Source organism: Triturus cristatus, chromosome 2_2, assembly GCF_964204655.1.
Source record: "Triturus cristatus chromosome 2_2, aTriCri1.1, whole genome shotgun sequence".
Taxonomy (NCBI): Eukaryota; Metazoa; Chordata; class Amphibia; order Caudata; family Salamandridae; genus Triturus; species Triturus cristatus.
Window position 1 is genome coordinate 1125241852 of NC_140582.1, and position 12091 is coordinate 1125253942.

The 12091-nt window shown below is 39.1% G+C and overlaps 1 protein-coding gene across 3 annotated transcripts in view; it reads right to left on the minus strand.

The window, feature by feature from the left end:
• Positions 1 to 12091, minus strand: part of CTNNA2 (catenin alpha 2) — a 3048772-nt gene that overhangs the window by 986987 nt on the left and 2049694 nt on the right. For all 3 annotated transcript variants that reach the window (XM_085642663.1, XM_085642662.1, XM_085642661.1), the window contains exon 9: positions 9922 to 10074. In XM_085642663.1, the coding sequence (XP_085498789.1) occupies positions 9922 to 10074 (153 nt within the window). The remainder of the gene's footprint in view (positions 1 to 9921; positions 10075 to 12091) is intronic.

Consider the following 12091-nt stretch of genomic DNA (forward strand, 5'->3'; position numbering starts at 1 on the left):
TTGTAGCTTCAGGAAAGAAGTATAGCTGCCAAGGTTTCAGATTTGGCATGTGTGACATTTTCATAATTTCAGTGTAATTATGAGTAACATTCAATGACTAAACCAACACTTTCTCGCGAACAGTATAATGTTACCTACACTTAGTAGTAGCATGGCACAGTCTAGGTCAGACACCTGTTGCATAGCAGGGCTGCAGAGATATTAATTAAACAGAGATTGCCTGCCTTAGCTAGGTTGCACCTACCTGGCTGGGAATCAGTCAAATTAATGACATGATCAGCTCATGATCGATTGAAAGAGTCTGTTCAAGCTCTCTGGCACGTGGGACAAGAGGCCGACTACAGGATGTGAGGAGGGCTCCAGCAGAGATCTTCTCTCTGTCAATCTCCAGGTAGGCCCCTCTTTTACTGCAGTTTAGACTGACACAGTTTTAACATGTATTTAGAAGTTTTGTTTTGCAGCTGGACATCCACATCTGTTTGATGCTATGGTTTGAGCAGCAGCTGTTTTTTCACATTAATTAGGCAATTGTGTGGTTTTGTGTTTTGGGCTTCAAATCCTATACATTCTGTTTTACACTATTGCCATCTCGTGGTGTTTGAAAAACAGCATTCAAGCTCAGCTTTTCTGCCACCTGTCCCAGCAAAGTGAGCAACTGAAACTATCCCATTTCAGGGCACAATTTCTTTGCGTGACAATCTCAGACATTGCGGTAATGCAGGGAAATTACCGGAAATTAGTAATTCTAATGCAAGATGCGTGACACTCGGCAGGGAAGAATTAACTTTTTTTTGCAAAAGCCATGCAGGACTATCTCAAAGATAAAACACAAAGACTTACATAAGAAATGTAAAAAAAATGCATCACATAAAAAATATCAAACAAATAAAATATAAAAAAACTACAGAAGTTTCACACTACCATTTTTTTTTTTACTTAAAAAGTTTCAAACCATTTTAAAAAAAACCTATACAATACATTAAAGTACAGCAAAATATCAAGTGAATGGAAATAATGTCTTGCATCCAATTTTGCCTGCACACAACTAGAAACTGTGTGCAGCGGGGACCAGGTTCAATGCTTGCAGAGGGTTGGGTGTAAAGTCGGGCCAGAGCCCAGGCCTTGTGCTCAACTCCCACTGTGCATAGGCTTATGAGGCACAGTGTGGTTGCCCACCTAAGGAAGCTGTTACACATACTACATTGAGAATATGGTAAAGAAAAACTGAAACTCACAGAAAAAAACAAATATTAAATGACATCATAGTTAGGTATGGCAATAAGACGATAACTTGCTGAAAAAACTGAGTAATCTACTGAAACAAATTAAAACAACATTATAGCTGGTTGACAGAATGAGATAAGAACTAATGTTTAAAAATCAAAAACAACACTGAAATAGGCCAGTTATAGCTTAGTCAACTAACTATAACGTGCTCTCGTCATGCACTGCATATGGCCCCACATATTGCACATAGGTGATGGAAGTAGGGGTGTGGGGAGAGCTACAATATCCCCAGAATAACCGTGCTGGACTTCAGAATTTGAATGAGAAAATAATGCATTTATATTTTATTTTTATCTTGTCACATTTGCTGTGTGTTCGAAGGCATAGGACAAATGTCAGGTCTGTCTTCAGACAAATTTCTTCTTTCTCTTTTAACATAGAGATTGGTGTTTACTTTTCTTTCTCTGACTGCAAAGTGAGAGGATTTTTTAATGTAAATTATTTAACAATTTTGATTGGGGAGAGGCGATGTGAAAGGAAGGTCTGTGGGATGTAATTTTTTTCAAACATACAGCAAAATTTAAATACCTGTAAATGAATTGTAGAAATAATTCAAAATATATTGCCAGCTAAGTTGCCTGAAGTGTGATGGAAACAAAGAAAGCAATAAGATCAAAACAAATAAAGACACTTTACCTGGTGATGCACAAATAATAAATATTTGCCGGAACTCGAATTCCATAAACATTATCGTTTGTGCACTATATAGTTTTATCATTAAAATGAACGCCTTAGTAGTAGTACAACTTTATTACTGCCAATTGTCCATGCAAGTACATAAATAGAAATACCGAATCCACAGAATTTAGAACATATAATAAATACACATTGCACATCTAAATTCAAGTACTGTACAAAAACGTTTATTAGCAGCAGGATGTGGTTACTGTGTTAAAATATGAATAAACAGAAACAAACAAAGGTACATCTTAAGCAAGTAAGAAATACCAAATTATAGCGTAACTAAAAATAGGACTATGGGAGAGGAGTTGGCCTAACGGCTAGGGCGTTCGACCTCGGACTTGGGGAACTGGGTTTGAATCTCAGTAATGATGCTGAACATCCTGTGATTCTGGGCAAATCACTTAATCTCCCCGCGCCTCACAAAAAATGAATGTGTGTCCTCATGTAACGTAACTGGTGCTATGTAAAGCGCTATGATACCTGATTGGATTCGGGTCAAGTTCGCGCTATATAAAACTTTGCAAAAAAATCAATAAAGTTTGAGAAACAAACAAGGGTTGAAGCCTTATGAATAATCAATCAATAAACAACTACTTAAAACAATACTAATCTCAAGGTGCAAATAGCAAAGATCAGTGACCCAATATAGATGAGGTGCATACTGGTACAACAAAGCAGATTAAAGGAAGTCTTATTATTATAAGCCTTGCTAAAAGCAAATATTTGCTCGTGGCAAACCCAGCATTCCTTAAAATGACCTTTCTCAGTTTATAATCACTGACTTAAAAGCCTTTGTAAATGTAGTAGCAATTTTAGTGGGAAACGTGCTGCCTGCAAGACAGTGTGCTACCATATCATATTTTAGTAATATATTTGTGACAGTCTCCTGAATTGATGTGGCTTGGTTGATAGTCATGTTCTTTGCATGACATTTGGATTTTTCACAATCCTAATGACCTCAGTGTTGTAACACTGATGGCAGCACCTGTACTGTAAAAATTGTTCCATCACCACTAACATTACATCGTTGATTGCACGATAAATGACATAATTGATGAAATCACTGATCACATCTCAAAATGCATCACTGATTGCATCATCCATGATATTGGTACTCACACTACATCATAATCTCGCATTAGTTTAGAGAAAAACATTCATAGTAAAGAGTGTTCAGTCACATACAGCAGAAAATGACTGTTTGTGTACATGTGATTCGATGGAAAGGATATAACGCAGGGCATGGGGCAGAGTCTGGTTCTGCATGAGGAAATGTATATTGTGATGTTTTACCTACTGGTACAATTTCAGCTGTAAGCAGTACTCTATGTTAATCAATGTAAAGGCTGAGTGCCCCAGGTGTGGATTGCAGCGGCAAATTTCTAATTAGATTGTGACTTAAATCCAAAGCCTGTTGCCAAACATTTGTGAGAAAAGTCAAAGGTTTTGAACACAGTAAATTATTCAGCTATGGATTTCTGGGCAGATGTCCATGTTAAATTGTTATCACATAATGCTAAAGACAAAATATATGTAAAGTGAATGTTTATTTGCCGAAAGTTCCTGAAGATTTTTAGGTATTTCCCATTGTTGTAGAATAAGATATTAAGAGATTCTGCTATCACTGAATGATCTCATCATTAATGTCACCGATGATGTCATTTAATGTCTAATGAGTCATGAACTATTTGAGGTCATAAGCCAGCCATGTCCAACAACAAAACTATAACTGGAGAATTTCAGGTTTTTTAGCTTTTAAATGTCCTTACTTGGTTCGTTGGCTCATTCTATCATATACCTGCAACATTATTTGTTGTTTTTTCAATTTTGTTAGAATTAACACGAATATATATATAAATATATATATAAATATATGTGTGTGTATATATATATATATATATATATATATATATATTCACTGAAAAAACCATAGGTTTCACACATGTTATAGTTAGCGGAAATTTTACTGATAAAAAACCAATGAAATTCCCCCGTTATAGTTAGTGCAGGCAACTATAACTCACGCGACCGCAATCCTCTGCTGATGCTAATACTGTATTTAGACACTTATTTGCCCATGTTTTCTTCCATACATTTTTAGCTATACATATATTACAAATATTTTTTTTTCATAAAGACACATATGTCATCAGCAGAAGATTGCGGTCACGTGAGTTATAGTTGCCTGCACTAACTATAACGGGGGAATTTCATTGGTTTTTTATCAGTAAAATTTCCGCTAACTATAACATGTGTGAAACCTATGGTTTTTTCAGTGAATTTGCAAGGTTTTTTAAATGCTAATTCCTAACTATAACGTGTGTGAAACCTATGGTTTTTTCAGTGAATTTGTACGTTTTTTTAAATGCTAAGTTACTTTACGCCATTCGTGGCGTGCGCGCCCACTTAACGCAGTTCGTTCCGTGCGCGCACGGTGCGCTTCGCGCACCGTGCGCGCACAGTGAGCACGCGGTGCGCTTCGCGCACCGCGCGCCCACTTTACGCAGTTAGTGCCATGAATTTGTACGGCTTTTTAAATGCTAAGTTATGTATTTATCATTATATTTTTTATATATTTATTTTACAATAAACTACGTATTAAAAATTATTATTTATTTTTTATGGTTTTTCACCGTGCGCGCACCCCGCGACTTTTTAAAAAAAAATTTAAATGTTTTTTTCTGCCTTCGGGGTCCTTCAGGGACCCCCTGACAAAGGCTAGGGGGTCAGGAACTCTCTACCCTGCCCCCTTTTCACGTTCGCCACCTTCCTTTTTCACTCTCGCACTCAAAACAAACAAAATGGCGGCCGACACTTCCTGATATCGACCGATTCGAACGTTGACTGACATGTAACCACCAATCAGAATTACGCTCGCGCACGTTAGGGTGCTACTACTCACTGATCCATACAGCCACTAACACATGAACTCACCCATACAATCACTAACATAACTGTTAACTCACATTTACAGCCACTCATGCACCTACTCACTGACTAATACAGCCACTCACACATCCAGTCATACAGACACTTACACACCCATTCATGCACCCATACAACCATTCTCATACTGAATCAGTCACCCATACAGATACTCAGATACCTCCTAACTCACCCATCCACTCACCCATACAGTTACTCATACATCCACTCACTTATTCATAGATATAATAAAACATGCACTCACTCATCTATACAGTCACCGAGACAAGCACACAGTCTCCAATACAACCTCTCCCACATTCTCTAACTCACCCATTAGTCTCTCACACACCCATCCACTCACCCATACAACCACTCACACACCTACTCACACACCCATAGAGCCACGTACACACATTCATTCACCCAGAGTACCACTTACACACATACAGTCACTCATATACCCTGTTACTGGCCCATATATACACTTATGTACTTGCTCAGTCAACCATTCAGCTGCTCATGCAACCTCTTATTTACATACCCATTTACTCACTCATACAAAAACTCCCACAGCCACTCACTCATGTATACAGTCTGTCACATACCCACTCTCTCTTCTATACACCACTTACACACCCACTCACTCACCCATACAGGCACTCCCACAGCCACTTACCTTAATATATATGTTTAACACTCTGTAAAATCTAGATAATACTCAGAATCACTGGATGATATAATCAGCGATGTCATCAGTGATGTCATTTCAGATGTCATGAGTGATGTCACTGACCATTTCATGAGTGATGTAATATGCAAGGTCATAAGCAGTGCATTGTAGAGGGGTATGTTATAGTTGGCTTAGATAACTATAACTGCTGATTGTCTCTGGTTTTGCTTGAGAGAAATGTGACCCTAACTATAAAGTCCCTGTAACCTTTGTTCTTTTGTGAATTTGTAAGGTTTTATATGTATATCTAAATGCATACATAAAAATCTCTATCCATCTAGCTATCTATCCAGCTATCTATCTATCTCTCTATCTACCTATCTATCTATCAAAACAAAACCCTTCCAGGAATAGAGTGCTGAATAAATTATGAAAAACAGAACTGGTTAATTCCCAAGTTTAGACGGAGAGCATCTCCTGTTTAGAGCACCCTACAACACCAGCGACACTCTGAATTTGCTCACCTCAAATGTCTGCTTTTCCATCAACGTTTTTAAGCCTAGTATTAGTGCCTTCCACGCGGAGATAGATAGGGACAAACTAGGTTGCCATTTCTAAAGCAAAGTCCTTAAGCATAGGATTAGCACAGTGCCATCCATACCGAGCTGTAAAATGACAAAAGCCTTTTGCAACTCCAGGCACAGTATTACAACTTTGAATTGATAAAATACCATCTAAGTCAACCTGGAATAAACAAAAACAACCCCTGACGTGTTTCGCTATCATTACAGCTCTTCCGAGAGGTTTATCTTATTCCAGACACAAGGGAGCACCCAGTATAAGTCAAAACAAAACCCTTTTAGGTGTAGAGTGCTGCATAAATTATGCAAAAAAGAAGCGGAGAACTCTGTCTAGTTCCCAAGTTTAGGTGGAGAGCAGCGCCTGTATAGAGCACCCTACAACACCAGCGACACCTATAGGTAGGTTAGCTTTTCCATAGACAAGGGCGCTTTTTGGTTTGCTCATAACTTCAGTGCCATTTGACGAACCTTTACGAAACTTTACAAAAAAGCAAATTCACTTCAGCTCCTTACTGGGAAGTTTTGTGTTGATTCGTCAAGTGGGCGCTGAGAAAAAAGAGGGTCCCAAAAGCAGATATCCCCATGCATTTTCCATCAATTAGTTTAAGCAGCGCTACCGCAAAAATGCTGAAATTTGCCAGGAAGCTAGTCCTTAGTCCGCAGATTGTGCTTTCTGTGATTTGGTGTAAATCTGTTCGTAGGTTTCTGAGAAATTAGGGTTAGAAAATATTTGTATACCTAGACCGTTGGGTTCAAGGACCTATTAAAAACCCCCTTCCCATTTTTACTATTTTTGGGACTAGAGAATGGGTCCCCTCAGAGCACAGAAGGTTCGGGTTGGGCCTGCATTCCCCCCTCTTGGAATTTGGCCTTGTGAATGGAGTTCTCAGAGCCCAAGAAGGCTTGGTAGGGGGCTGCATACCACCTCCCCTGTTTCATTTTATTTGATCCCGGGAATGGCGTCCCCAGGGCCTTATAAGACTTGGGGAGGGGTACCACTTGGACCCCCTTCCCTTTTTATTGGAATTTGGCCTTAGGGGATGGGTTGCCAGAGGGACAATTAAGGTTCAGGGAGGGGGGGCTACACGCCCCTCCCCCTAAAATACATGTTCTGGCCCCAGTCCAGGGAATGGTGTCCCCGGGGCATAAAGGCCAACCATACACCACATAAACCAAGGGTTGTGAATCTCCTCTCGAGTTGCTGAATTTAATTTAAGCAAAGATTCATGTGTAACCATAAATATATGTGTGCAGAAATGTCTTCCTGTAGATTTACCTCTCTAAATGTGGCCCTTATTGTTTAAAACACAGGTTGCCAAATGGAACTGTTTCTGTTGATTGAAACCTAATTTCACATAATTGCCATTGGTAGATTTTTCGCCTTATTAACACGAGCAAATGCAGAACACACTGAGTGGGAAAATGTACCTTACTTATTCTGGATTACTATCTGTGCAAAAAAGCCAATTTGGGTCATTACTGTCTTTTCGTTGCTTTTACCTTTTGATCTGATATTCTAAAAATAATTGCGTGGGATGTCCAATCAATCTGAGTGGGTTCCTACAGGCCAGCTCCTCTGCTTGGCGTCACGCCTGCACTGGAAGGCTCCCTGCTGCACTGCACTGCTGGAGAAGTTTAATTGAAATCCATTACTGCTTTTCCTATTACACTCAATGTCGACATCAGGCTGCAAATATGGTAACAATATTATCACATCGAATAGGGGCTCCTCTGGCAAGTATTCATTGGTGCTGGGAGGGAGGGACTTACACCCAAAACACCTAAAAATATTTATTAATCTCCTTTAAACAAAATCTCTCCTAGTGTTGCCATTTACTAGGGGCTCATCTAAGTATAAGCTGGTACTGAGCATTTAGTATTAGTAGCTGCATAAGACAAGATGCAGCCATTTCAATTTCAAAACTGGAAAACCAGAAACTGTGACCACTGTACATGTTGCTTAAAAGCATGTGCCTTCCTTTTTGGGCAATATTTGTACTTTATGTATCTTTTAAAATAAGTACAAACCAATATTGCAAACCATTATTGAGCAGTATGTATTTACCTCATATTAAAAAATATTAAATACATTTTAATAACACTATATTCAGTAACATTGACGCTGATGCATGCATGGCATTATCCATTATAACCCATAGCATTATTTAAATCTTCATTGTTTCGATAAAGTGTCAGGGGGGCTCATGATTTAAGCAGACCTTGCAACTCATCTCAAATACGTGGATAACACCCACATAACCTAAAGTCGTCATCTATGCTCGGCATCCTTACCATTAAAAAATGTCTCATAAAACTCAGCAATGGATGGCTGATGGTTTCCTAATGCAGAACTCTCGGAAAATCCATTGAGCTATTTTTTAGTATCTAAAACACAAGAAGAAATTTAACCTAGCGGGTTTCACTCCTCAGTCAGGCTCATCTGCCCCAAATGAACACTTTCAGCCTGGGTAGAGAACATGCACAGGCTCCCACAACCTGTCTGAGCGCCGAACCACAGCGCTCAGACCAATCACGATGCTGCTGTCATGCTGGTGACAGCAGCCTCATGATTGGCTAGGGGAGTCTGGGAGCCTAGGTGCTGCCGGGAGCCAGGAGATCAGCAAGGACAGAGGAGAGGCCGACGGCGATGAGCAGGTAAGTCTTTTTTTTCCTATTTTTCGAAACCCCCCCGAATAGCACCACCACTGTTTCCTACCAGCTGCCACTGTACATTTGTCCTCCCTTGAAAGACCTTCACACGCTGCACATTGATGCACATGCACAATTGATGGTCTGCTGCTTAGTGTACAAATCTATGAACATTGATAAATCTGCTCATGAAACAAGTCGACTCAGAAGATCCCAGGATAGCATGGTCTCAGGAGAAAGAAGTCTCTCTTAGCGAATCCCCAAAATTCAAAACTTCTCTGATACTTCATCGCCCTTTCACTGGTGCTTCACCGAGACTATTGGACTCTCTGCAAACCCACGCAAGACCCCACCCTTCTCTTTTTTTCCTTTTAGGAAATGTTGGAAAATTCATCTTTTCCATCTATTTCCGAACCATTCATGATTTTTTTGCCAATACATTTTACATTACAGCTTTTTACCACTCTTTTCTCTGTGTTTTATTGTATCATTGTGGTTTATACTGTTGGCACTATTTGGTGCATTTGTGCTATAGAGATCGATCAAATAAATACATTAACTATCATTTGTTGTCCTCAAAAAAAGTTAGTACGCATATTATAGTATCAAAATATTGCCGCGATTGTCCTTGAGGGATCAAAATCTGTTTGACTACTGCCCCTTAATGTAATGTCAAGTTTCCTAATTTTTGCAGCCTGCACCGTGGGACAAGTAACAGTGATGACTCTACATTTACAAGTGGAAAGACACCGAGGAGCCTATTCACAAAAGCCTTTTAGAGTAAATAAAGAGGTATTCCTCTAGTACTCTTCACATGCCATCATGAATTGGTCACAAAACAACTAAAATGGAAAACAAAATGGAAATATTCAGGTTATATTCATACACAATTAATGAAACAGAAAAGACCACGTCCTCTTTGCACATTTTCTAATAGGGAGTTGGATGTTTCAAGGTCGGTTCACCATGGCATGTAAAAAGTACGTAAAAGAATACTTCTGAAGTACTAATTACAGCCCACAAAAATGATTTGTGAATCAGTCCCTTAATGTTTATATTAATTTACATTATGATAGGTTTTCTTGGTGCTGTCAAATTAGAAATATATCTTAATAAACTTACCTCAACTAACTTATTTGCATGTTCGCGGAAAACCTGGGCGTACTCCTTCACCTCCTTTTCGTTACCGCTTTTTGCAGCCTCTATCAGAACGAGCAAGGGCACATTGGTCTCCAGGAATGAGTCTGATATGTGGTCCATTACCGCTTTCCGCAACTGAAACAGAACAATAAACGAGGAGAAAAGTTAACAAATGCTTAATCTCAGTTTGTTTGCCACCAGGTGGAGATTTCTAAGCTGTACTGCACTAGCAATACAATAGTCTCCTGTGTAGATTCTACAACACTGTATGCATGGTTTAATTGGGATATTTCATGTGGCTCTTACTGGGCTCTAAGAATGAACACTGAGGTGTATATACCCTGTTTCAAATCTCTCTGTTTCAACATATTTGAGAATTTAGGCCAATAGTGAAACTTCCAAGCTAGGGCCCTAGACACTATACCACGTTTCCTTCCAAACACGCTGAATCACTGGAATTTTTTCTTTCACTTCATCTGGTTAATACTTTGGCATCTGTGGCCCAGCTTTTCTACCCAAACCATTAAAACTGATTTTCTCAAACATAATGACACAACTTATCACTTCATGTTTTCTAATTTTCTTCAATTATATGTCTAGAGAGCAGCAGGCATTTTTTAAATAAGATATACATTTTGGACTAGTACCACAGGAAACAATTAGGAGAACAAGAGAATATTACAATCCCATTTTATTACTTCACACACTTGAATACTCAGACATAGATACATCAGGGCTTGCAAGAAGGCAGGATACTGACACACCATGTTAGTTAATCCATGATATTTCATAACATATTTTAAGTTGAGGTATTTAAGGCACATAAATACACATGCTTGACCTATATAGATTGTTTAGAAGCACCAGATACATAATACAAGGAAATAAAGGGTATCTATAATTAAAAAAACAACTGAAGAAAATACACAACAGATGCTTCAGCTCACGAGTAAGAAATTGGGTAATTAAGCAGGGTTGGTGACAGCCCATCTCCAGGAATCAAAATGCTTGACAGGGTGAACCCTCAGATTCACTAAATTAACCTGAACTTGACAAGCTGATAGCCACAGCACAGAGCAGATAGGCTTATCTTAGGGCAATATGTAAAGTATTTATGCAGTACCAAAATGGTAAGATAGTGACAACAACAAGAAATTAAAACACTGAACCAAATTAGAAAACTATACTAATATTTAATAAACAAAACAATACCAAAATGACACAAAAATGACAAACATCCAATAGGGGAAACCAGAGGTATGGACTTTTAAAGATTTAAGTAGAAATAGTGCCAAAAAGCAAGAAGAGTCAATGATAATCTATGAGAGCAGTAGACCAAGACCTAGGCACAAATTGAGGCTTAATGCAATGAGACCTGACAGATGCACTAAGTCCAGATGAAAAGCATGCAAATCTAAGTTAAAAAAAAATTCAAGTCCTAATTCAAAAAGGGATTTTGTCTCTTTTTTTGGGTTGAAAGTGCTCTCCTGAAGGATCAAAGCTGAAATTGTAGCTGCTGCCATGGAAACTGCAGTCAGAAACTGGAAGCAGACTGGTCTCAATAGTACTTAGGAACTTTTCAGGTTTGGTCAAAAACTCCTTGTCCCAGCGCAGGAAGTGCCACTGTAATTATTTCAGAGATCTCTGCAAGGGACAACCCTGTAATTCAATCCAACATAGTGTAGCTGCCGGTCAGATACTTTTAACAAGGGTTACTGCTGAGGCTCTGGAGCAAAAGAGTTTCAACGTTTCCAAACTTACTCTTGGTGCCAAAGCAACCACAGGAGTACACACGCAAAGCCCCCGATACCTCAGTGAAGGGCACTTAGAGACTCTATTATGTTATGTTATACAGTATTCATATAGCACACGTTCACCCAACAGGTCTCTTGGCGCTAAAGTAGAGAGAGGTAGGGTTACAGCAGTAACATTAGCCATATGCTTGTGTGAACAACCAAGTTTTCAGGTGCTTCCTAAAGCTTACATAGTTGGTTGCTGATCTAATTTCCAACCCTAGGGAATTCCAAATGTGAGGGCCTATCACTGAGAATCTTGCCCCTCCCACCCTCTTTTTCTTGAATCTGGGTACCATTAGAAGATTCCTTGTAGGCTGGTCTAAGATTTCGCTTGAGGGTTTTACTCTGTATTCTTG